Consider the following 25,740-nt stretch of genomic DNA (forward strand, 5'->3'; position numbering starts at 1 on the left):
GAGCAGATCACGGGCTAACTGTCCAGTTCCAGTCTTTATCATTCCTGTTACCTTCCCCCCTTCATATTGAGCTTGGAGTCACAAGTACGTGAACCCACTTATTGGCTAACTTATGCTGTGTGACTGTCAGCTAAGGTACAGCTGCTAAGAGACAGGTACTTATTTCTGAAATACTGTCACAGAAATTCCTGTCAAATGATCTGAAGATGTTCCCCTACTCCAACTAACATCCTTTAGATACAACCTGTGTTTTTGTCTTTGGAGGACAAAGTATTGGGTGTATTAAAAGAATACCCAGCCCCTGCCTCAGAAGAACTACTGTCCCACTGAGAGAGACAGACTAACTGGAATGTGTCAGCTTGTGATAAATGTGCTAATAGAGACATAAATAAACTTGTGTGGAAAGCACAGAAAGACAGCCTGGAGGGGCAAGCAGAGACTTCACAGAGAAGAGAATGTTTGTGCTGGTGTTGAAGGATGACTAGAAATGTCACCAGTCACAGAGGGAACACAGGAAGAGTATTTTTCAGGCAGCAGAAATAGCACTAGCAGAGCCAAGGGGAGCAAACGGCCAGATGTGGCTGGCTGGTGTGGATGGTAGCAGACAAGGCTGTTGACTGCCACCTAGACATCTAGGAAGTAGGGGAGCTCAGAGCTTCTTAAAGACCCCTCCTCCTCCTCCTCTGCCCTTGTTCTCCCTCCACAGTATCCCAGAGCCACATTCAATACTGTCTGCCAACTCACTTCTCTTTCTAGTGATCATAATAGGAATAAGAGACTCTTAAAGCAATCACCCATAGCTAAACATTTAGAAAGAGGTGACTGACTGATGTACAAGTATTAGAATGGGTTAAGGAGGTGGCACTTCAGTACCTTGATCACAAACCTGACATGGGTTTTCCCTGGCCTCCTATTTATATATGTGTCTGAGTTCATTGTTCTTGTGTGGAACATAAGAAAACTATCATTTTATAGACTTAAAAATATATATTATCTTTACTTATTGGATAGAGACCATCAGAAATTGAGAGGGAAGTGGGAGATAGAGAGGAAGAAAGACAAAGAGATATCTGCAGCCCTGTTTCACCACTCATGAAGCTTTCCCCCTGCAGGTGGAGACCAGGGGCTCGAACCTGGGTCCTTATGCACTGTAATGTAAGCGCTCAATCAGGTGCACCACTACCCAGCCTCCAAAAACCATCATTTGTTTTTCTGTGTATGAGTAGGGAACTCTCCACTGTGTTGTATAACCTCAGGGTTACAGAAACGTTCCATTACTATAAACTGCCTGGAGTGTACCCAAGTGCTAGCGATTCATTGTAACCCAGGAAGTTTGCTCTTAATGCCAGTGTCGCCATGTAAGAGTGGACGGGGGTCGATAGTCCCTTGGGTGTGCCGTCACAGAGGCGCCCCTTCCTTCTGCTCAGAAGCTGTCACAAGGGCACCGCCCTTTGCTCAGCGAGTATGAAAAGGAAGCTTGAGTGGACCCCTCTCCCACAGCCAGTTACAAATTCACCAGTTACTTGAGTACAAATCTTATGATCTTCAGTCCTGGGTTAGTGCCCTCATTCCACACTAACTATAAAATGTCCAACAGGCCCTGATTTCTGAGGTCACCCCACTGGCAGACCGGCATACACAAACGCAGTTACAGAAGAAATGCACATGTTGGCCAGCCACAGTTTGGCAGTTCCACAGGGAAGGCACCAGAGTGGCACCAAAGAGTCAGGAGAAGAAATTAGTCCACATCACTAAGCCTGAGAGGCCACTGAAAGCCTGACTGGAGAGGCAGCCTATCACCAGCTAGGGTCACAGTATATGACCTAATAGACACATGAACTAGGACATAAAGCTTGGGGGATGGGGTGTGAAGCTAGGGTACACCCACTGAGCACACGCATTACCATGAGCAAAGACCCAGGTTCAAGTCCCTGATCCTCACCTGGGTGGGAAAGCTTCACACACGTAAGTGGTAAAGCAGTGCCACAGATGTCTCTTTTTCTCTCTTCCTCTCTATCTCCTCTCCCCTTCTCAGTTTGTCTCCTGTTTAATAAAATACAGCACTTATTTATTTTCATAACTTATTTATTGGATGGAGATAGAGATACTGAGAGGTGAGGGAGCGGGAGAGAGACAGAGAGACACCTGCAACACTGCTTCACCACTTGCAAAGCTTTCCCCCTGCAGGTGGGGACCGGGGGCTCAAACCTGGGTCCTTGCACATTTAATGTGTGCACTTAGCCAGGCACACCACCGCCAGACCCCTCCTATTAAATAAGAATAAAACAAAGCTTAGTGAGAAGAGCCATTTATGCCACAGTCACAGGCTGGGGAGGTGAAGAAGGGGCCCCAACTGCCCCCCCCACTTCCTTGCCCATCATTCCTGGTAAGCTCCTCAAAGCTCTGCTTCCCTTCTACCCCCTTTAGGCAAATGAGCCGCACTCATCACGGAAGCTATTGCCTTTTTGTAGCTTGCACCGTCCCTGCAAGAAAATGCTTTGAAGGTGGCTGTTGATGGCAGCCCTGTTTTGAGCTGAGATCCACCCTTGCATGTGCCAAATCAGTGGGCAAAGCAGTGTGCAGCGACTCACACAGGGATGTCCCAGAGGCCTGGGGACAAGTTGGCAGAAGTCAGAGCATCCAAGGTTCAGCGGTGAAAGAATGAGGGGGGCTGGAAAGACAGCATGATGTGGGAAGAAAGAGCAGGATCTGGGGGTTTGATGTGTCAGGGGTGCAGCAATACCAGGCTGTGGTTGTGGGCATGTAGAGAACCACCAGTGTTCCTATTGGTGCCAATCTGATAAGAGATAGCACTAGACTTGAACCCAAATCTAAAATGTAGTGTCGTTTCCTCCTGTTATCAAGACAGAATTACTTTAGGGGCTGAGCAGTGGCTCAGTCAGTAAAGCACACATGCTACAATGTGCAAGGACCTAGGCTAAAGCCCCTGGTCCCCACCTGCCGGCAGTGCGGGGGGGGGGGGAGCTTCGCAAGCAGTGCTGCAGGTGTCTCTCTGTCTTCCACTTCTCTCTTGATTTTTCTCTGTCTTAAATAAATAAATACTAGAAGAAAGGCCTGCTTTAAAAAAACTATTTCCACATCCAGAATATAATTCAGAGAGTTGTCATGCCAAGAAATAATCATAGCTCATAGTCAAGAGGTCCACACCAAGCACAGTTCTAAACACTACCTGTTCTGACTTATTGGATCTTCTGTTAAATCCACTGAATGTCCTGTTGGAGGGGCCACCATGCCTTTTGGTGTTACTTATTTATTATTAGATTGAGACAGAGAAATTAAGAGGGGAGGAAGAGATAGAGGGAGAAAGAAAGATTCCTGCAGACCTACTGCACCACTCGTAAAGCTTTCCTCCTGCAGGTGGGGACTGGGGATTTGAACCCAGGTCCTTGCACACTGTAGTGTGTGCTCTTAACCAGGTGCACCACTGCCTGACCCTGAGATAATTCATTCTACATGGAGCAGGGAAGCCAAGGCATCTCTGTGTGTTTTGGAGTCAGGGATTTTGCATAGTGAGTTGTGCCTAAGCCGAGTCCCCCACAGCCTGGAGACTGTGCCGTGCTGTGACAGTGGAGCTCGGAACACTTCAGGACCACCACACAGTAAATGGTCTCAGCTAAAACTTCTTTTCCCTGCCCCTCAGGAGGGCCACCCAGAAGAGCCAGAAGCAGAGGAGCAAGTCCATGAACAGCAGCCCCAGCAGCAAGAAGAGTACTGAACCATCTTGGCAGCTCTCAATACGTCCATTTTGCGTGGGAACTTTTTCTTCTGGAGAATTGGAACACATGTGGCCTCAAGTTCAACAGAAACCAGTTGTTCCCAAAATGCCATTAACATCAGCACACTGTTGCATATGCCAGCCAGCCACTGCACTCCATTCCCACTCCCTTTGCCAAGACGCATTAGCAGCCGACCTACCTGAGAGGTCATGAGGTCACATACCTTCAAGCTTCACCACTTGGCTGCTTGAGATCGGTTCTGCTCTCTTCATTTCTTTACAGAACAACAACCTCCCCACCCCACCGCCCTACCACACCCACTACCCACCTTCCCCTTTTTTTCCTGGTGTGAAACAATGGTAATTTGATATATGGTATTTATATTGGCATTTCTCAACCCAGTGTCACTAGATGTCACACACATTTGTGGTGCTTTGATGTTTGCAAGTCTAACCTCTGAACTTAAATTTGGTCAAAAAATAAATCAGAACAAAGGGAAACAGTCCTTGACATGAAAGCCATGATGATAGTGATTTGTTTCATGGGGGGGTGGGGGGGGGGTGGGAGGGGGACAGAGTCAGTTTCTCCTTCTACTTACAAAATAAAAGGGGAGAAGATGGGTTTGAAACTAGGACTTTAGGAACTAACAGTGTTCGTACATCAGCATGTTAGACAACCAACCACACAGTATGTCATTAGTTTTGGAAGACATTCACTCAAGGAAAACACCATCGCATCTTGGCCCCTAACTGCTTGCCCCAGCCCCCCTTCCCCCAGGTTCTCATGCTGTTTTCTTTCTCAGGGTCCTCTTCAGTCGTTAACCACTCTCCCCAAGAAACTGTCATCAGTTGTTTGCAATCCAGAGGGCTCCGTGTAGGTGCAGGTCCTCCCGTCTCACTCAGTCCCTCTCCCTTCTTGTGTGGGTCTCAGCCCACAAACTCTTGTCATCCAAACTTAGAACAACTTTCAGGGTGTACAGCCCCAAGCTTCAGGATTCTGCCTCATGCTACACATTGCTGGAAGGCAGGAAGAAGGGAAGACCTTGTTTCGAGAAGCTGAATTCCAAGGAAGAGACATGTTTTTGAAGTCAAGTCTGATGTTGACACTGGAATGACAGTATAGAAAAATCTCTAACTCCCACAACCTTCTGGAGTAGGGACTTCCCCCTCTTTGACGTGGCTCTCCTTATCACTGACCTTTGCCAAACTGGAAGTTCATAAATAGAGGAAACATTAATGAATTTAAAGCATTCCTTTTTTTTTTTTAAACTAATATTTGCACATTTTCTTAGTATCCTTTTGAAATCTTTGCCTTTTTTCCTTTGACAGATGGTATCCCTTCCTGGATCATTCATTTCACTTGGTTCCTAACTTTAGATTTATGTTCACTTGTTATTTGACTTAGCAGGTGCAACAGATACAAGAAACAAATGTGCCCACCTCACTTTTCGTCTTCACTGAAAAGCTTAAAATAAATTTCTGAATTATATCTATCATACAAGCTTTGACATTTCTTTATTAATGGATGAAACACTAATCCTAAATTCTAGTGGTTGAAGCTTTCCACCGAAAGAAGTCTCAGAATAAACTGTTGGCAGCAAAGTGGTATTTATTGAGTTATATGTGGAAGAGATTGCTCGTACTTTGAGGTGATTGCAGTGCACTGTGCAGAATTGGACAGATGTTCTGTGGTGTTCGGTTTCCCTTTCTTCTCTCACCTACTTGCTCTGTGCTACAGCAACAGCTCATTTCTCTTAGGCTGCAAAGCCTGGCTCTCAGCAGTGACATCCTCCCACACCTGGTCCAGGTAGTGGTTGTGCTATACATAGCATCAAGCTTCACAGTGTGCTCTCCTGAGCCTGTGGCACTCACTGGTCTTTTTTTTTTTTTTAAGAAGCTCTTGTAAATTCCATGCAGATGATGTTTCAGTGACTCCTATACAGTTCTACACCTGCCCTGGACATCCCAGTACTACCCAGTGCAAGGTACATCATGACCCAAACTCCTAAAATGTGGATGCATGTGAGCAGAGCATGAAGAGGTCCCATATTCTCCAGAAACCACCTGGTGCTGTGTCACTTAGCCCTCGGCAGTGACACAGGGCCATTCCATTCCTCCCCAGAGCCACAGCTCTACCATCCAGCTCTTGTGACCTCAGAGAGAACTCTCCCCAGTCATCAGAGTCCATTCCTGTTCCCCAGTATTGGAACACACCCTTTATTTAAGGAAGAGCTATAGATTCCTCTTTCTACTCCCATCTGAAACATCTTCCATTTTACTGAATCTCAGAGGAAATCACTGATGCTGGGGGCGGGAGGTGTCTTTTTAACATTTGAGTTTCTCAGTACTCTTTGCATCCCAGCTTCTGTGCAGACCACCTATCATTTCTAGGGCTGCTCCTTCTCCCTTGATGGCTGAACGCCGTGTTTCTTTCATCTTGGCATCCACCCAACACGCATCTTCATACGGGGTCGAGAAGTGTCCCTGGTTGTGTGTTCTGCTGCTCCTCCTCAGAAGCCAGACTTCATCCATAGTCCCCTTCACACCTGACCTGGCTGGTTATAGCACTTCCACTACCCCTGTCAGATAGGAAGTGATTGAAGCAGGGGGCAAGAGAAAGCCCATCCTCATTCTAAACAGAAAAGTAGAAAAGACACAAACATCCAGTTGACTGAGAGAAGTAAACTCCAGAAGGGAACCAAGAACTCCTCCCTTCCCTGGTGAGTATTTCCATTCTTCCGTTAAGGTTTAATATTGCATTCAAATTACTTTTACTAAATAGTACACCATAAAGCTTTTGTTATATATTAAATGTAAACTGAAAGGAATGTAAACATGTATTGTTAATTATAAATATAGATAAGTATTGACATAATAGATGAAAAAGTCTAATTCAGATGTATCACATTCATTTTACATCACCCACCTATTGTCGCATGGTAGAATAGCTTTTTGTCTCTGAATATGTGAATAACTTGACTTGCGTTTATCTTTTTACATATTTAATAAAAAAAAGTATATGTTAAAATCAATCTGATCTATACTGATTCTTAAATGTCTGCCATGTCCTTTGAAGTGAATGCGTGTGTGTGAATGGGTTACTTATATGAATGAATCTACATATCCCTGTTATGTTGTGCTTTACATGAAGAGAGGATGTCGTAGGGAGTCGGGCTGTAGCGCAGCGGGTTAAGCGCAGGTGGCGCAAAGCACAAGGACCGACATAAGGATCCCGGTTCGAACCCCGGCTCCCCACCTGCAGGGGAGTCGCTTCACAGGCGGTGAAGCAGGTCTGCAGGTGTCTATCTTTCTCTCCCCCTCTCTGTCTTCCCCTCCTCTCTCCATTTCTCTCTGTCCTATCCAACAACGACGACAACAACAATAATAACTACAACAATAAAACAACAAGGGCAACAAAAGGGAATAAATAAATAAAATAAATATTAAAAAAATAAATTAAATAAAACATTAAAAAAAAAAAAAGAGAGGATGTCATTGTTCTTTTTCCCATTTTGGGGTTTGTTTTTTTTTTCTTTTTTTACCCATTGTATTCTATAGGACAGAGAGACATTGAGAGAGGAGGAGAAGATAGAAAGAGAGAGAAAGATAGACACCTGCAGACCTGCTTAACTGCTTGTGAAGCATCCTTGCGGCAGGTGGGGGATAGGGGCTTGAACCTGGGTCCTTGCACATTGTACTATGTATGTTTAACTGTGTGTGCCACCACCAGGCACCCTCCATTGTTTTATTAGTTGGATTCAACATGAACCACAGAAAGAAACATAGGGGCTAAATGACAGGACTCATGAAGTCACCCTAAGCAAGAAAGATTAATTAATGTCTGCATTCAAGCTTATTCTGTTTGCCGTGGCTTTGCTTTTTCTCCCATTAGGTTGAGCTGGAACACTAAGAATGAAATAGCTTAGTGGTTCTGGATCATGTCTTCTGAAATATTCCTAATTTTTTCCTCCATTTTATTAGGTTAAAGGCTTACAGAACAGTTGTCTACATATGGGCTTCATTTCCCAGCTCTGTACCTTGGTGTCTGCAAAATACTTTCCTCACCAACTTAGGATTTCAAACCCCTTCCAAGTTCCCCCTCTTCTGTCCCTTCTCAGAGTTCCTTGCTTTGGTGCAGTACCCCACCCCACCCCCAGTCCAAGGTTCACCTTGTGTTTTGTTCTCCCTTCCTGGGATGTCATTGATTTATTATATGGCAAATGTTGGGTAGGCAGGCACATCCAGTTGAGTGCATACCTTCAGAGCAAGGACCCCAGTCCCCACCTACTGGGGGAAGCATCACCAGTGGTGAAGCAGAGCTGCAAGTGTCTCTCACTTTCTATCTCCCTTTTCCCTCTCTATTTATCTTTGTCCTATCAAATAAAATAAACGTAAAGGAGCAGGTGGTGGTGCACCTGGTTGAATGCACGTTACAGTACACAAGGCCCTAGATTCAAGCCCTCAGTCCCCACCTGCAAGGGGAAAGCTTTGCAAGTAACAGAGAAGGGCTGTAGGTATCTCTCTGTCTCTCTCCCTCTGTCTCCTCGCTACTCTCAATTTCTGGCTGTGTCTATCCAATAGATAAATAAATAATAATAAAAATATTTTTAAAAAATGAAATAGGGGGTTGGACGGTAGCACGGCGGGTTAAGCGCACATGGCACAAAGCTCAAGGACCGGCGTTAGGATCCCGGTTCTAGCCCCCAGCTCCCCACCTGCAGGGGGTCGCTTCACAGGCAGTAAAGCAGGGCTGCAGGTGTTTATCATTCCCTTATCATTTGTCTTCCCTTTCTCTCTCGATTTCTCTCTATTCTATCCAACAACACTGACAGCAATAGCAACAACAAAAATAATAATAATAACAACAACAACGATAAACAACAAGGGCAGCAAAAGGGAAAAAATAGCCTCCAGGAGCAGTGGATTCATAGTGCAGGCACTGAGCCCCAGGAATAACCCTGAAGGCAAAAAATAAAAGGAAATATTGGGGGTCAGGTGGTAGTGCAGCGGGTTAAGTGCACATGGTGCGAAGCGCAAGGACCGGCCTAAGGATCCAGGTTCGAGCCCCCAGCTCCCCACCTGCAAGGGGGTTGCTTCACTCCCCCTCTGTCTTCTTCACCTCTCTTGATTTCTCTCTGTCCTATCCAACAACAAGGGCATGAATAACAACAATAATAATAACCACAACTGTAAAACAACAAGGGCGACAAAAAGGAAAAAATAGCCTCCAGGAGCTATTTGTAGTGCAGGCACCCAGCCCCAGCAATAACCCTGGAGGCAAAAAAAAAAGTAAATATTATATAGCAAAGGTTTTAGTATGAAATACAGTGCAGTATTTGATATCAAATGTAGCCGCAGCTGCCGTTCCTTTTTGAAAACTACTGTGAATAAAGATGAAGTATTCCCCTGGGAAAAACTCCACTTTTAAGCAAATAATATCCTAACTCTCACAGGTCCAACCTGCCCAGTCTGCAGAAGACAGGGCTGAACACAAGGGAAACCCGGAGAAGCAATAAAACTTTGTGGTAGGTACTGAAGAGCCAGCTCACTCACCAGGAAGGGTGTGTGCCTTGCAATTGCATGCAGTCCAGGTTTAAGCCCCAGCAACATAAGGGAATGTCAAGGCACCCTGGGAAAAACTCCAGTGCTGTGGTTTCTCTATTCTCTGTCTCTGTGTCTCTCTGGGTGCAAAAGCCAAGGAGCAGATAAATCATGCATTGGCAAAGCCCTGCCTCTGTGGGTAAAAAAAATAATTAAAAAAATAAAACTCTGGAGCTGGGAAGTGGCACACCTGGTTGAGTGCACACACTGGCACACACAGGGACCAGGGTTGAAGTCCCCAGTCCCCAATGGCAGGGGAGTAAGCTTCACAAGCGGTGAAGAGCAGGGCTACAGGTGACTAGCTTCTTCTCTGTCTCCTTGCCCTCTCAAAATCTTTCTGTCCTATAATAAATAAACTGGCAAAACTAGCTGTTAAGTGTCCCCCACACCCTTGTCCAGTTTGTTGACTTTAACTGATGATTTACAGACATAAATGGGAAACAAAACCCATACAAGAATGAGTGAAAGAAACAAATGTGTTAGGACTGGCCCAGGAACTGGAGAGCCCATGGTGACAGTCTGTTAAAGACTCTCTCTTTTAAAAAATATTTAAATATTTATTCCCTTTTGTTGCCCTTGTTTTATTGTTGTAGTTATTATTGTTATTGTTGTTGGATAGGACTGAGAGAAATGGAGAGAGGAGGTGAAGACAGAGGGGGAGAGAAAGACCCCTGCAGACCGGCTTCACCACTTGTGAAGCGACTCCCCCTGCAGGTGGGGAGCCAGGGACTCAAACAGGGATCCTTATGCAGGTCCTTCCACTTGGCAGTACCTGCACTTAACCCGTTGCACTATGGTCTGACTCCCCAGGAGCCTACCAGGTACCCAGATTCTGCAGTCCTCTTCATCCTGAAGAGTGCTGGTTGGCCCTAAACTGCTTGTAAGCCCCACCTAAAGGCCACTGTTGTTTCTCTATGATCTGCTGGCAACTGTTTCCCATTTGCTTGTCCGTAGGCACTTTGCAGAGCAGAGAAGTGGAGGAAATAACCAAAAACGAGTAATATTATCCTTCTCCAGCTAACATTCGTGGCAGAAGTCTGGGAAACTTTGCCTGGGTTATAAAATCTGCTGAAAGCCTGTGTTCATTTCCACGTAACTCATCAGCTCTGATGTTTTAGACACTAGATCTTACCACCCCAAGTTTATGCTAGATAGTCAATAATAAACATGGGGCCCAGAGAAACAGCTCACTGGGTAGAGTGCCTGCATTGCTGTGTACATATTGAGCCCAGCACATGGGAGGTACTAAAGCAACAGAGGAAACTTCAATGTGATGGTGTCTTATCCCTACACCACACACACACACACACACACACACACACACACACACACACACGAAAAGTGAAATCAGGCTCTACAGAGAGAAAGGAAGAAAGAAAAAAGAGAGAGAAAGAAAGAGAATTGGAGAGAGAAAGAGGGTTATGTGATGGTGCACCTGGTTAAACACTCAAATTACAGTCCACAAGGACCCAGGTTCATGCCCCTGGTCCCCACCTGCAGGGGGAAAGCTTCACAAGTGATGAAGCAGGGCTACAGGTGTCTCTCCCTCTCTATCTCCTCCTCTCCTCTCAACTTCTCTGTCTTTATCCAATAATAAATTTAAAAATATTTTTAAAAGGGAAGAAAGAAAAAAGGGAGAGATAAAATGAAAGAAAGGGAGGGAAGGAGGGAGGAAAAAATTCATAAATGTGATGCCTCTTACCTGAAAGGCACATAAATGAACTTGAGTAATAGCATTAATAATTCAGAGGGTGGTGAAATGACATGTTTGCTCCATTTCATTAAATCTGAGATCATCTCTAAAATGTTGACATGTTTCTATTGGTATTGAGTGCAAAAAAAAAAAAAAAGGAGGTAGGGGGTTAATGTAATTCCACTAAGTGTTTAAGTTACAAAATGCCAGTTCTCTAAAATCAAACACACAACTTTGTTTTGATCTTTGTTTTTCTCCCTCTGAGCAGCTAGAACACAGCTCCTGCACCAGTTTGGTGGTATCACCAGCAAACATTCACTGACTTCAGCACTAATGATGCAGTGTTATCAGACACCCAAGTGTGAGTGCACAGCATCTTTCCAGGTGCCTAACGACTGCTATTTGGATGGACTATTTGTCATTCACTGCAGGAGCTCTGGCTTCACTGCAGTGTATAAGTTCCAGTGAGTCTTCAGGGACCCTGAGATGGTACCCAGATTTGAGACCACAGGAGTGCTCAATGGCAGACTTCCACTCTAGAGTTTTGACCTGATCCTCATGTCTTATGCAGAGGGTACACCTGCCAGGGCCTGGGCACTTCTAGTGTTGGGTTTAGAACAGACGAAACTGGGAGGTCCAGATATTTCAAAGGTGGAAGCTAATTTAGCTGATGGATTTGTCTTTCTACTCAAAGAGAATGTTGAACCCTAACTTGCCAAGCTTTAACTTCTTAAGTGGGTTTCTCAATTTTGACAGAGTTTTATCAAGACTGTGTGTAAATTAAGCGCTTTTCAAAGATAATAGCATATTAAGATACTTTTGAATTTTACAACACTCAATAGGAACTGGTCCAGTCCCTAAGTGTATTTTTATCAGGAAGTAGAAGTTAAATATACATTTCTCTATGTGTGGCAGACATGCCTCATTTTCACACTATGGCATTTCCTTTGGTGTTAAAGGTTATCTGTGCAATAAATTTTTTTAGATATGTTCATATTATTCATAAATGTCTTAGTTAAATCTAACAGCTTAAATGAAGCTTTTTTTTAAATCAGAGAAATGATGAATAGCTAACATAAATGCATTAAGAATTTTAATGTAATTCAAATTCACAAGTTACTACCAGGGCACATTCTTCCAAAGTTATATTTATTATGTGGGTGAAATGTGGTCTACTGCCAATTGACTACTTGGGGGGTGTATTGCTGGGATTCCAATGACTAAGATTAAGATTATAATGTCTAGTTCTACACCACACCTACCACCGAAGTTCTGTATCCCCATCCCCACCTTCCCAAAGAGAACAACCATAGTGTGAGATAGTTATTATTAATGAGTTGTTACTCTTGAGTAACTAAGGATAACAACATTATCCTTTTCAGGAATAAAAAGTCACTATTGAGGGTGTCAGGCAGGGGTGCACCTAGTATGAAGCACAAGGACCCTCTCAAGGATCTGGATTTGAGCCCCTGGCTCCCCATCTGTGAGGGGAGGCACTCCACAAGCGACAAAGAAGATCTGCAGGTGTCTTTCTCTCTCCCTCTCCATCGCCCCCTCCTCTCTCAATTTCTCTCTGTCCTAGCCAATAAAAAAGGGGGTAGGCAACAGCCATGAGGAGTGGTGGATTCGTAGTACCAACATCCAACCCCAGCAACTGGAGGCAAAAAAAAGTCACTATTGATACTTTTGTTTTGCCTATAATTAGTGCTCAGCCTTTAAAAAACAAATTGGTGGATAAAATAAAATTAGAGTGTTCTCTACTCCTTCCCTGCCTTTTTAAATTAAGTTTTAAAATATCTTTGGATCCTTTCAAGGTAGTATCAGAAAAATGAATTTAAGAGAGGCTGTGCTTGGTAATTTTCCCGTTCTGTTTCTGCTTGGAGAGACAGTTGAATTTGAACATACACGTCCTTTCAGTAATGAAATGGAACCTGTCAAAATTGTGTGAATTCAGGGGTATGGGCATAGCCTTAAGATGGAAAGCAAAGGGAGTCGAGTGGTAGTGTAGCAGGTTAAGCGCAGGTAATGCAAAGCGCAAGGACCTGCGTAAGGATGCCGGTTTGAGCCCCACGCTCCCCACGTGCAGGGGAGTCGCTTCACAAGCGGTGAAGCAGGTCTGCAGGGGTCTTTCTCTCCCCCTCTCTTTCTTCCCCTCATCTCTATTTCTCTCTGTCCTATCCAACAACGACATCAATAATAAGTACAACAATAAAAAAAAAAAGGGCAACAAGAGGGAATAAATAAGTAAATATTTTTTTAAAGCATTCCATAATAGGGAGTTAGGCAGTAGAACAGCGGGTTAAGTGCACGTGGTACCCACGAAGCACAAGGACCAGCAGAAGGATCCCGGTTAGAGCTCCGGCTCTCCACCTACAGGGGGGTCGCTTCACAAGCGGTGAAGCAGGTCTGCAGGTGTCTTTCTCTTCCCCTGTCTTCCCCTTCTCTCTCCATTTCTCTCTGTCCTATCCAACAACACCACCAATAACAAGAACAATAATATCTACAAAAAAAAAAAAAAACAGTAGATAAATTTTGAGAGTCAGGCGGTAGCGCAGCAGATTAAGCGAAGGTGGCCCAAAGCGCAAGAACCGACATAAGGATCTTGGTTCGAGCCCCCGGCTCCCCACCTGCAGGGGAGTTGCCTCACAGGCGGTGAAGCAGGTCTGTAGGCGTCTATCTTTCTCTCCTTCTCTCTATATTCCCCTCCTCTCTCCATTTCTCTCTGTCCTATCCAACAACAACGACATCAATGGCAACAACAATAATTACAACAATAAAAAAAGGGCAACAAAAGGGAAAATTAATTAATTAATTAATTTAAAAGCATTCCATAAGAAGGAAAGCAAATAAGGGGCCATGAGGGGGTGCACCCAGCTAAGCGCACATACTACTAAGTGCAAGGATCTGCTCAAGGATCCGGGTTCAAGCCGAGCCTCCCCAGCTCCCCAATTGCAGGAGGAACACTTCACAAGCAGTGAAGCAGGTGTCTATCTTTCTTCTCTCAATCTCTCTCACTTTTTACTAGGGAAATAATTTTTTTGCCTCTAGGGTTATCGCTGTGGCTCAGTGTCTATACTATGAATCCACTGCTCCTGGGGCCATTTTTTTCTTTTTTCTTTCTTTTCTTCTCTCTTTTTTTTTTTTTTTTTTTTGGATAGGACAGAGAAATGAGAGGGGGGAGGGAGGACAGAGGGAAAGAGACAGGGAGACATTTGCAGACCTTCCTCACTGCTTGTTAAGCAACCCCACTGCAGGTGGTGAGCCAGGGGCTTGAACCCAGATCCTTGAGCGGGTCCTTGTTTCGTACTATACTATGTGCACTTAACCAAGTGCACCAATGTCCAACCCCCATGTACCAAAGATCTTTATAGGGTACAGAATGTGGGAGGTCTGGCTTCTGTAATTGCTTCTCTGTTGGACATAGGCATTGACAGGTCGATCCACACCCCCAGCCTGTTTCTATCTTTCCCTAGTGGGGTAGGGCTCTGGGGAGGTAGAGTTCCAGGACACATTAGTGAGGTCATCTGCCCAGATAAGTCAGAATGACATTACAGTAGCATCTGCAACTTGGTGGCTTAAAGGTGGTAAGATAGAAAGCAGGACAAATAGTTTAATAAACAGGAACCCACAGGCAGAAATAGAGCAGTTGAAATTAGGGTCGTCTTCATGTGGAAATAAACTAAGAAGTCTATTTTAGATATGTTCCAAAGGGCCCATGACCAGTAATTTTTGCTCAAGCCTTATAGTTAACATGCAGTTGACAAATTTAAAAATACTGTCTGGGAAGATGGTATCAGAGTTTAGAATTAGGCCTAGAAAGCTTGATTAAGGCAATATATAAATACCAGTAATTATTTACCCCCTTGATCTGAGCTAGGGCCCATATATATTCATATTTAGCACAGAAGCCTGTGTAACCTCCAAGTTTCTGTCAGTCTGAGCTCTCAGTCCATGGTCACAGCTTGGAACATTCTAGACTCCACTCATTTCAGGACCAGTTTTCCTTGAGTGGCAGAGTAGGCTGACCCAGCTTTTCTTTGGAGAGTGGGGCAGTCCCTACCACTGCTGCTCTTCAGAACTAGGAGGCTAGAAGAAGCCAAATACTGAAAGGATTCTGCTGTGGTGTCACTTGTCAGTGATACCTATGTTGTTGAAATGACAAACAAGCACTCACTGAGGCCATCAGGGAGGCAGCATTGGCTAAAGGAAGTACATGAAAGTTGCTGTTACTGACTTGATGGGCCTAGAACTCAAATAAACCCCTCTCTCAATTGTTACCAGTCATTTCTATCAGGAACAATAAAATAGACACCTTTGTGGGCCCCCCATAGGACCTTGCCCTCAACTTGGATCAACAAGAGTAGAGAATGTTCCAGCCTCTGAAGGGAGGATGGACAACATACTCTATACTATACCTGAGGAAGATGGGTCCTGATATTGGGGCAGCTTGGAATGTTCCTACTTATAACCACAGAATGTGAGCTACAGATCTACAGTGATGCTGAGGTCACACAGGCTCCTAAGCTAATTATGGGCCCCAGATCACATCAAATCGATGGGGTTTACAGTCATCAATATTGATACCCCTTTCCCATATTAGGGAGCTACTCTCTTCCATGATGCAGCTTTCTGGTCCTTTTCCCAGCCATGACATCATCTCCCCAGACAATAACTTGGATCCACCTGCTTATCCGATTTCTGGCTCAGGCAATTAAAAAAAAAACAAAAAACACTAGTATAGCTACAGGCCCTTTGAAATATAACTAAAATATGCCTACTAGCTATCTACAAAATGGAGGATGCCCCCAACACTTCATCTGCACTATTCCAGCCTTTAGGTCCATGATTGTTCAACAATTTGTTTGACTTTGTGTATTAACTCTCTTTTCAGCCACCAGGTTCCAGATGCTAGCAGGATGTTACCAGACTTCCCTGGACAGAAAACCCCACTGATGTGTCCTGGAGCTCTGCTTCCCCAGAGCCCTTCCCCCCTAGGGAAAGAGAGAGACAGGCTGTGAGTATGGATCGACCTGTCAACGCCCATGTTCAGCAGGGAAGCAATTACAGAAGCCAGACCTTCCACCTTATTTCTGCATCCCACAATGATCTTAGGTTCATACTCCCAGGGAGATAAAGAATAGGAAAGCTATCAGGGAAGGGGGTGGGATACGGAGGTCTGGTGGTGGGAATTGTGCGAAGTTGTACCCTTCTTATCCTATGGTTTTGTCAATGTTTCCTTTTTATAAATAAAAAATTTTAAAAAAATAAAAAGTTGCTGTTACTTATTTAAAATTCCTGTCCTTACTGCCTTGCTCTCTCCCCCAAATTTCCTTCTGAAACTACCTTCCTGAGAGTGTGCTCCAGAAATCCTGGCCTATTTCCAGAGAAGTTGATAGATTTGGATAGATTTATTCATTGTTTGTGATTTTAAGAATAGCCCAGGGATCATTTAAAACACTTGTTGGAGCCAGGCAGTAGCACACTGGGTTAAGCACTTGTAATCCAAAGTGCAAGGACCTGCTCAAGGATCCAGGTTCTAGCCCCTGGTTGCCCACCTGCAGGGGAGTCACTTCACAAGCAATGAAGCAGGTCTGCAGGTATCTATCTTTCTCCCTCTTTATATTCCCCTCCTCTCTCAATTTCTATCTAATCCAGTAAAAAAGTGGGGGGGGGCAGGGGTAGATTGCATAATGGTTATGCAAAGAGACTCTCATGCCTGAGGCTCCACAGTCCCAGGTTCAATCCACTGCACCACCATAAACAAGAGCTGAGCAGTGCTCTAGTAAAATAATAATAATAATAATTTTTAATGGGGATAAATGGCTTCCAAGAGCAGTGGATTCGTAGTGCCAGAACTGAGCCTCAGCGGTAACCCTAGAGGGAAAAATAAATAAAATTAAAATTAAAATGCTTGTTTTACAGCCTGAGAGTTGATTCAGTGGGTAAAGCCTATGGGTTCGCTCAGCAAGTGGCACTACACAGCAACACCATATGCAGTACCAAGGCTACTCCACGGGTCGTGGGATGGCACTGAAGTCCCTTCCCCTCTTTCTCCTTTTCTCTCTCTCAATACCCCCTCACAATATAAAACAAGGTTGTGTCGGGGAGAAGACTCAGTGGTATCCTGTACGCCTAAGGCTGCAAATGCTGAATTTAAAAAAAGTAACATTTTATTCAACAAACTATTTGCTTTCAACACAGAAATCACTACACACCTTTCTCTATGTTCTCAGCATTTGAATATGCAAGAAGAAAACCTAAGAAACATTGGTGAGCACAGCTGCCTTCCAAGGACCAAACCTAGCTACTGCCACCCCCATAAAGATACCAGCTCCTGACTATTTGCTGACACCCAACAGCATGTTCTGCTGTAGCCACTGCTGAAGACAACCAGCAAAGATGGTGACAGCAGATCCCCAGACACTTCCCCATGCACACAGAGACTCATTTACCAGCACAGCTAATAAGCACTCATCTTTGAAGTCTGGCAAGCTGTTAGGCTTGAACAGTTCCACTGAAACTTTCAGAGATTGCTTCTCAGGATAACAGCTGCTCTGTTGTGCAGCCATGATCTATCTCATCATTGTTGCCTAAGAAATAATACATACCTAAAATAGGTCTACTAACTAATACTTAACTAAAGTAGGCCTACTAGCTGTCTACAAAACAGAGACTCCATTTCTTCATCTGCACTATTCCAGCCTTTAGGTTCATGACTAGTCAGCAATTTGTTTGGCTTTATATGTTAACTCTTCTTTCAGCCTCCAAGTTCCAGATGCTACCATGATGCCAGCTGGACTTCCCTGGGCAGATGACCCCACCAATGTGTCCTGGAGCCCTGCTTCCCCAGAGCCCTGCCCCACAAGGGAGAGAGAGCGATAGACTGGGAGTATGGATCGACCTGCCAGTGCCTATGTTCAGTGGGGAAGCAATTACAGAAGCCAGACTTTCCATAATGACCCTGGGTCCATACTCCCAGAGGAATAAAGAATAAGAAAGTTATCAGGGGAGGGGATGGGATACAGAGTTCTGGTGATGGGCATTGTGTGGAGTTGTACCCCTCTTATCCTATGGTTTTGTCAATGTTTCCTTTTTATAAATATTTTTTTTAAAAAAAGACTGAATAAATGAGAGCTCAGAAGTAAAAAAAAAAAGGGGGGGTCAGGCGGTAGCACAGTGGGTTAAGTGCACATGGCGTAAAGCGCATGGACTGGAGTAAGGATCCTGGTTTGAGCCCCAGCTTCCCACCTGCAGGGGGGTCATTTTACAAGCGGTGAAGCAGGTCTGCAGGTGTCTATCTTTCTCTCCTTCTCTCTGTCTTCCCCTTCTTTCTCAATTTCTCTCTGTTCTATCCAAAAACAATGATAACAATGACAACAACAATAATAATAACAACAATGATGGTAAACAACAAGGGCAACAAAAGGGGAAAAGTAGCCTCCAGGAGCAGTGGGTTCATAGTGCAGGCACTGAGCCCCAGTGATAACCCTGGAGATAGAAACAAAACAAAATAATAATAATAATACATGAGCTTCTAACATAGCATAGAACTATTTGTGTTGGAATGTGTAGTGATTTGGCTGATTTTTAATCACTTTACTGGGGGTTACATAATGATTTACAAGACAGTTGTCGCTACATGTGCACAGCGTCTTGATAGGTGTCTCTATACTGCACTCACCACCTGACATCTTCCTCCACCTGAGATTCCCCTTCAGTTTCCTCCCACTCCTTCCTCCCCTTTAGATTCCTTGAACCTATTGCAATAGATCACAACTAGTCTAACTTTCACCCTGTATTTTCACCTTCTTAAATCCCACCTATAAGTGGGGTCATCCAATATTTGTTTTGCATCTGGTTTATATTACTTAAAGTGATACCTTCAAGTTATGTCCAATACGTACCAAAAAATTTCATTATTTCTTTTTTTCTTTTTTTTAAATTTATTTTTATTTAAGAAAGGATAAATTAACAAAACCATAGGGTAGAAGGGGTACAACTCCACACAATTCCCACCACCCAATCTCCCATCCCCTCCCCTGAAAGCCCTCCCATTCTCTATCCCTCTGGGAGCATGGACCCAGGGTCATTGTGGGTTGCAGAAGGTGGAAGGTCTGGCTTCTGTAATTGCTTCCCCACTGAACATGGACGTTGACTGGTCGGTCCATACTCCCAGTCTGCCTCTCTCTTTCCCTAGCAGGGTGGGTCTCTGGGGAAGCAGAGCTCCAGGACACATTGGTGGGGTCTTCAGTCCAGGGAAGCCTGGCCAGCATCCTGATGGCATCTGGAACCTGGTGGCTGAAAAGAGAGTTTAACATACGAAGCCAAACAAATTGTTGAGCAATCATGGACCCAAAGGTTGGAATAGTGGAGAGGAAGTGTTGAGGGGGTACTCACTGCAAACTTTAGTGTAATTCTGCTTTCAGGTATATATTTTGCACTTGTTTATGGATACGTGTGAACATATGCTCTCTCTCACAGAACCTGGTGTATATCCAGGTTTTAGGACTTTGTTAGAAAGTGATCCAACTGGGATGGAATTAAAGAATGCTATGAAAGGAAAGGTCTCACCTGAGTAATGAAGCTGAAGGACTGTCATTCCACACCTGAAGTCTCTGGACACAGTCTGAGCTGAAGCATGTTGAGGTGGCAATCGTTGCATTGATTAGGTTGCAATCGGCTGATGCAATGTTATTTGATATGGATTGGGAGAGGCATGCGGGAAAGTGGGCCCTATCCTAAGGTTCCAGGACTGGGGGAAATATAGGCTCTTTAGTGGAGATGTGAGGATCCTGCTGTCTTAGGGTTCAAAAAGACAATGGATAGTTAATGTTATCATCACATTATTTGGTAATTGGGTTAACTTTGAAAAGTCCTTTTGTTAGGGTTTGCTGTATAGTACCCAGTATCTTATAAATAACTGTGCCACTGGTTGCCTCTGATTTACTTGGTCTAGGCTTTTGAGAGAGTCCGCATATCAAATACACAGCCTATATATTAAGAAGACTCAGTCTGTGTTTTAAAAACTTCGAGACATACAATTTTTCCCCCTCTCATATTAATTAACTAGTGATTTATATGACTACAATTTACTAGGAGTGTACATAAACACCATCCCCACCACCAAAAGACTGTGTCCCATCCCACCCACTCACCCCCACCCCCCCCCACCGGCCCAGAAAGCCGCATGTCTACCCCTCACCACAGGGTTTTTACTTTGGTGCCCTACTTTCAATTTAGTCAGATCCTGCTTTTAGTTTCCCTTTCAGATCTTCTTTCTCAACTTCTGTTGATGAGTGGGATCATTCCATACTCATTTTTATCTTTCTGACTTAGCTCACTTAGCATAATTCCTTCTAGCTCTGTCCAAGATGGGTCAGAGAAGGTGGGTTCATTGTTCTTGATAGCTGTATAGTATCATTTTTTTTTTTACCTCCAGGGTTATTGCTGGGCACGGTGCCTGCACCATGAATCCACCGCTCCTGGAGGCCATTTTCCCCCTTTTTGTTGCCCTTGTTGTTGCAGCCTCGTTGTGGTTATTATTATTGACATTGTTGATGTTGTTCGTTGTTGGATAGGACAGAGAGAAATGGAGAGAGGAGGGGAAGACAGAGAGGGGAAGAGAAAGAGAGACACCTGCAGACCTGCTTCACAGCCTGTGAAGCGACTCCCCTGCAGGTGGGGAGCCAGGGGCTCGAACCGGGATCCTTTTGTCGGTCCCTGTGCTTTGTGCCACATGCACTTAACCCACTGCGCCACTGCCCGACCCCCAATTTCATCATTTCTTACAGATAAGCTGCATTCCAGTGTGTGTGTGTGTGTGTGTGTGTGTGTGTGTGTACCAACCTCCTTAGCCACTCATCTGTCTTTGGACATTTAGGTTGCTTCCACATTTTGACTATGACAAATAGTGCTGCAATGAACACTGGTATACATAGATCTCTTTGTGTATGTGTTGTTGTATTCTCTATATGGCAGAAGAATTGGATCTAGATGAATTTTCATGTAATGTCAGAACCAAACCCAGAGTCTTATGCATGAGAAATATGTACTCTATTTCTGAGTCACTTCTCCAAGTCTATGTTTTATTATGTGAGAAACAAACAACTGCTCTACCATCCATGGGTGGGTGGGTGTGTGTGTGTGTGTGGTATCTCACTGATTTGAGCTGACTTTTTCATATAGGAAGAATGACAGAGGGTGGAAGAGACACCACAACACTGATGCTCCCTGCAGTGACATGGTTTTTACATGTGGTGTGTAAGGCCTCAAACCTGGACCACACACAAGCAAAAGCAGTTACATCATTTACTTTGTCTTTGTTGGCCTCCTAAGTGATACAAAGGGCCAAGTCCACAGTCTCATTTTTGTAAAGTATCTGTCTACTGCTAAGCTACCTCCCTGGCCCAATCTTGTTCATTTCTAACCTTCTCACTACTAAATATAGTATTATAGGTTATTCAGGGAGCTAACACACTGACTAACACATAGAAGACGCACAAAATACTTCCTAGTGGATGAAAAGTGCCTCTAATAAACCTCTTAGGAATATTTAATGTAAATAATATACACAGAACCTAGCATTTTACGTGACCACAACTAACAGGCTGTTCCCATTAGTAAGGTAGCTATTGGCAGTGATGGTGATGGTATTACTTTTCTTAATCTGTGACTAATCTCAGGTGTGGTATGACAATAACTCGTCTAGAAAGTCTATTCTATTGGTCTATTCTAAATCAAGTGTGTGTGTGTGTGTGTGTGTGTGAGAGAGAGAGAGAGAGAGAAAGAGAGAGAGAGAGAGAGAGAGTATTGTATGTATTGCTGCAGTATTGTGTATGCACTCTCTCTGCTTCCTAAAAAGTTACCCAGAAAGAATAGCTACACTACTGCTCCTTTCATGGATCCCAGCACTATCATTTGCATGCCTACCTCTAACTTCCTCCCTCTCCTTCCTACAATTCACCACTGTTCACATCCAACACTTTTTATTTATGCCCACTGTCATCCTGGTAGGTGATAACCTTCTTCTTAACTGTAAACAGAGGAAATCTTTGAGTCTATATGTTATCGACAGTTTCCTCTCAAAAAGGAAACAATATTATCAGTCACTAAGTGAGAGAGAAGGACCTGTTCTGTATCACCACAGGATATAGAAAGAATTAAATTTTCTCTCTCAACACATTATATTGTGATCATGGGTATTTAAGCCTGTATTTCTACTAGGACTTTACTTCACAGTGGGACCATTCTATCTACAAATTTAATATCCCTGGAATCTAGCAGTTAAGCACACAGAAAATCTTACTGTGTCTACAAAGTAGGGGAAAGAAGGGAAATTTTGCAGTGGTGGTGACTGATACCAGAGTTACATCCCCTTTTCTCTACAGTAAAATAAATAATTTAGGTTTATATTAAGGAAAATTACAATCCAGGTAGTCAGAAGACAAGAAGAATTGAGAACAAAAAGCATGGGTAGGGAACACTAAAACACACAGACTCTTTTCTTCAGACCACTCTGATCATGGGACTGACTACCTTCTGGTCCCTCAAAATGGAATCCTAAGTAATTCTATAATTCAGCAGGGGGGGAAAAGTAGAGTTATAGGAAACAGGGATGTAATCACATGACTGGCATAGATGAGGTCTTGGGCTTAATACCTGCCACCTCCAGATTATTAGACTCAGGAGGTGAAAGTTAAAGTATCTATTCTTGTCAGGTGTTACTTGGAAGGAAATGCTTAGATTTGAACAGATTTTAACTTGCTTTGAGACACAAACATAAAGCTTCAAACATCAGAGTTTTTTTATTTTTATTTATTTTTTTATTTAAGAAAAGAGACATTTACTCCCTGCCAGCTTCTATGAAGCCAACATCACCCTGATACCAAAAGCAGACAGGGACACAACCAAAAAAGAAAACTACAGACCAATATCTCTGATGAACATAGATGCGAAAATATTGAACAAAATTCTAGCCAACCGGATACAGCAGTATATCAAAAAAATTGTTCATCATGACCAAGTGGGGTTTATCCCAGGCATGCAAGGTTGGTTTAATATACGTAAATCAATCAATGTGATCCACCACATCAACAAAAGCAAGACCAAAAACCACATGGTCATATCAATAGATGCAGAGAAAGCCTTTGACAAAATACAACATCCATTTATGATCAAAACACTACAAAAAATGGGAACAGATGGAAAATTCCTGAAGATAGTGGAGTCTATATATAGCAAACCTACAGCCAACATCATACTCAATGTTGAAAAACTGGAAACATTTCCCCTCAGATCAGGTACTAGACAGGGCTGCCCACTATCACCATTACTATTCAACATAGTGTTGGAAGTTCTTGCCATAGCAATCAGGCAGGAGCAAGGAATTAAAGGCATACAGATTGGAAGAGAAGAAGTCAAACTCTCCTTATTTGCAGATGACATGATAGTATACATGGAAAAACCTAAGGAATCCAGCAAGAAGCTTTTGGAAATCATCAGGCAATATAGTAATGTGTCAGGCTATAAAATTAACATTCAAAAGTCAGTGGCATTCCTCTATGCAAACACTAAGTTAGAAGAAATTGAAATCCAGAAATCAGTTCCTTTTTCTATAGCAACAAAAACAATAAAATATCTAGGAATAAACCTAACCAAAGAAGTGAAAGACTTGTATACTGAAAATTATGAGTCACTACTCAAAGAAATTGAAAAAGATACAAAGAAGTGGAAAGATATTCCATGTTCATGGGTTGGAAGAATTAACATCATCAAAATGAATATATTACCCAGAGCCATCTACAAATTTAATGCTATCCCCATCAAGATCCCAAGCACATTTTTTAGGAGAATAGAAAAAATGCTACAAATGTTTATCTGGAACCAGAAAAGACCTAGAATTGCCAAAACAATCTTGAGAAAAAAGAACAGAACCGGAGGCATCACACTGCCAGATCTCAAACTGTATTATAGGGCCATTGTCATCAAAACTGCTTGGTACTGGAACATGAACAGACACACTGACCAGTGGAGTAGAATTGAGAGCCCAGAAATGAGGCCCCACACGTATGGACATCTAATCTTTGACAAAGGGGCCCAGACTATTATATGGGGGAAGCAGAGTCTCTTCAACAAATGGTGTTGGAAACAATGGGTTGAAACATGCAGAAGAATGAAACTGAATCACTGTAATTCACCAAATACAAAAGTAAATTCCAAGTGGATCAAGGACTTGGATGTTAGACCAGAAACTATCAGATACTTAGAGGAAAATATTGGCAGAACTTTTTTCCGCATAAATTTTAAAGACATTTTCAATGAAACGAATCCAATTACAAGGAAGACTAAGGCAAGTATAAACCTATGGGACTACATCAAATTAAAAAGCTTCTTCACAGCAAAAGAAACCACTACCCAAATCAAGAGACCCCTCACAGAATGGGAGAAGATCTTTACATGCCATACATCAGATAAGAGTTTAATAACCAACATATATAAAGAGCTTGCCAGACTCAACAACAAGACAACAAATAACCCCATCCAAAAATGGGGGGAGGACTTGGACAGAATATTCACCACAGAAGAGATCCAAAAGGCCGAGAAACACATGAAAAAATGCTCCAAGTCTCTGATTGTCAGAGAAATGCAAATCAAGACAACAATGAGATATCACTTCACTCCTGTGAGAATGTCACACATCAGAAAAGGTAACATCAGCAAATGCTGGAGAGGGTGTGGGGTCAAAGGAACCCTCCTGCACTGCTGGTGGGAATGTCAATTGGTCCAACCTCTGTGGAGAACAGTCTGGAGAACTCTCAGAAGGCTAGAAATGGACCTACCCTATGACCCTGCAATTCCCCTCCTGGGGATATATCCTAAGGAACCCAACACATCCATCCAAAAAGATATGTGTACACATATGTTCTTGGCAGCACAATTTGTAATAGCCAAAACCTGGAAGCAACCCAGGTGTCCAACAACAGATGAGTGGCTGAGCAAGTTGTGGTATATAGACACAATGGAATACTACTCAGCTGTAAAAAATGGTGACTTCACCGTTTTCAGCCGATCTTGGATGGACCTTGAAAAAATCATGTTGAGTGAAATAAGTCAGAAACAGAAGGATGAATATGGGATGATCTCACTCTCAGGCCGAAGTTGAAAAACAAGATTAGAAAAGAAAATACAAGTCGAACCTGAAATGGAATTGGAGTATTACACCAAAGTAAAAGACTCTGGGGTGGGTGGGTGGGTGGAGAGAATACAGGTCCATGAAAAATGATGAATGAAATAGTGGGAGTTGTATTGTTAAATGGGAATCTGGGGAATGTTATGCATGTAAAAAAAAAAAAAGAAGTAGAAACGCAAAGCAGAAATTGACTGAGTTTGGAGTATGGCACCAAAGTAAGAAAGCAGAAGTACACTAGAGTTTGCAGTGAGTACCTCCCTAATACTTCCTCTCCACTTTTCCAAGCTTTGGGTCCATGATTGCTCAACAATTTGTTTGGCTTTGTATGTTAACTCTCTTTTCAGTCACCAGGTTCCAGGTGTCATCAGGATGCCGGCCAGACTTCCCTGGATTGAAGACCCCACCAATATGTCCTGGAGCTCAGCTTCCCCAGAGACCCACCCTACTAGGGAAAGAGAGAGGCAGACTGGGAGTATGGACCGACCAGTCAACGCCCATGTTCAGCGGGGAAGCAATTACAGA

General features: G+C 43.4%; 1 protein-coding gene across 8 annotated transcripts in view; it reads left to right on the top strand.

The window, feature by feature from the left end:
- The window catches only part of MAPRE2 (microtubule associated protein RP/EB family member 2), a 202,173-nt gene extending 195,405 nt beyond the window's left edge, over positions 1 to 6,768 (top strand). For all 8 annotated transcript variants that reach the window (XM_060173718.1, XM_060173714.1, XM_060173712.1 and 5 more), the window contains one exon: positions 3,662 to 6,768. Coding sequence is in view for 3 of the 8 variants with exons in the window: in XM_060173715.1 (XP_060029698.1) it covers positions 3,662 to 3,736 (75 nt within the window). In the remaining 5 variants the exon portion in view is untranslated. The remainder of the gene's footprint in view (positions 1 to 3,661) is intronic.
- Positions 6,769 to 25,740: the final 18,972 nt, after the last annotated feature.

The sequence above is a fragment of the Erinaceus europaeus genome, chromosome 15, assembly GCF_950295315.1.
Source record: "Erinaceus europaeus chromosome 15, mEriEur2.1, whole genome shotgun sequence".
Classification (NCBI taxonomy): domain Eukaryota; kingdom Metazoa; phylum Chordata; class Mammalia; order Eulipotyphla; family Erinaceidae; genus Erinaceus; species Erinaceus europaeus.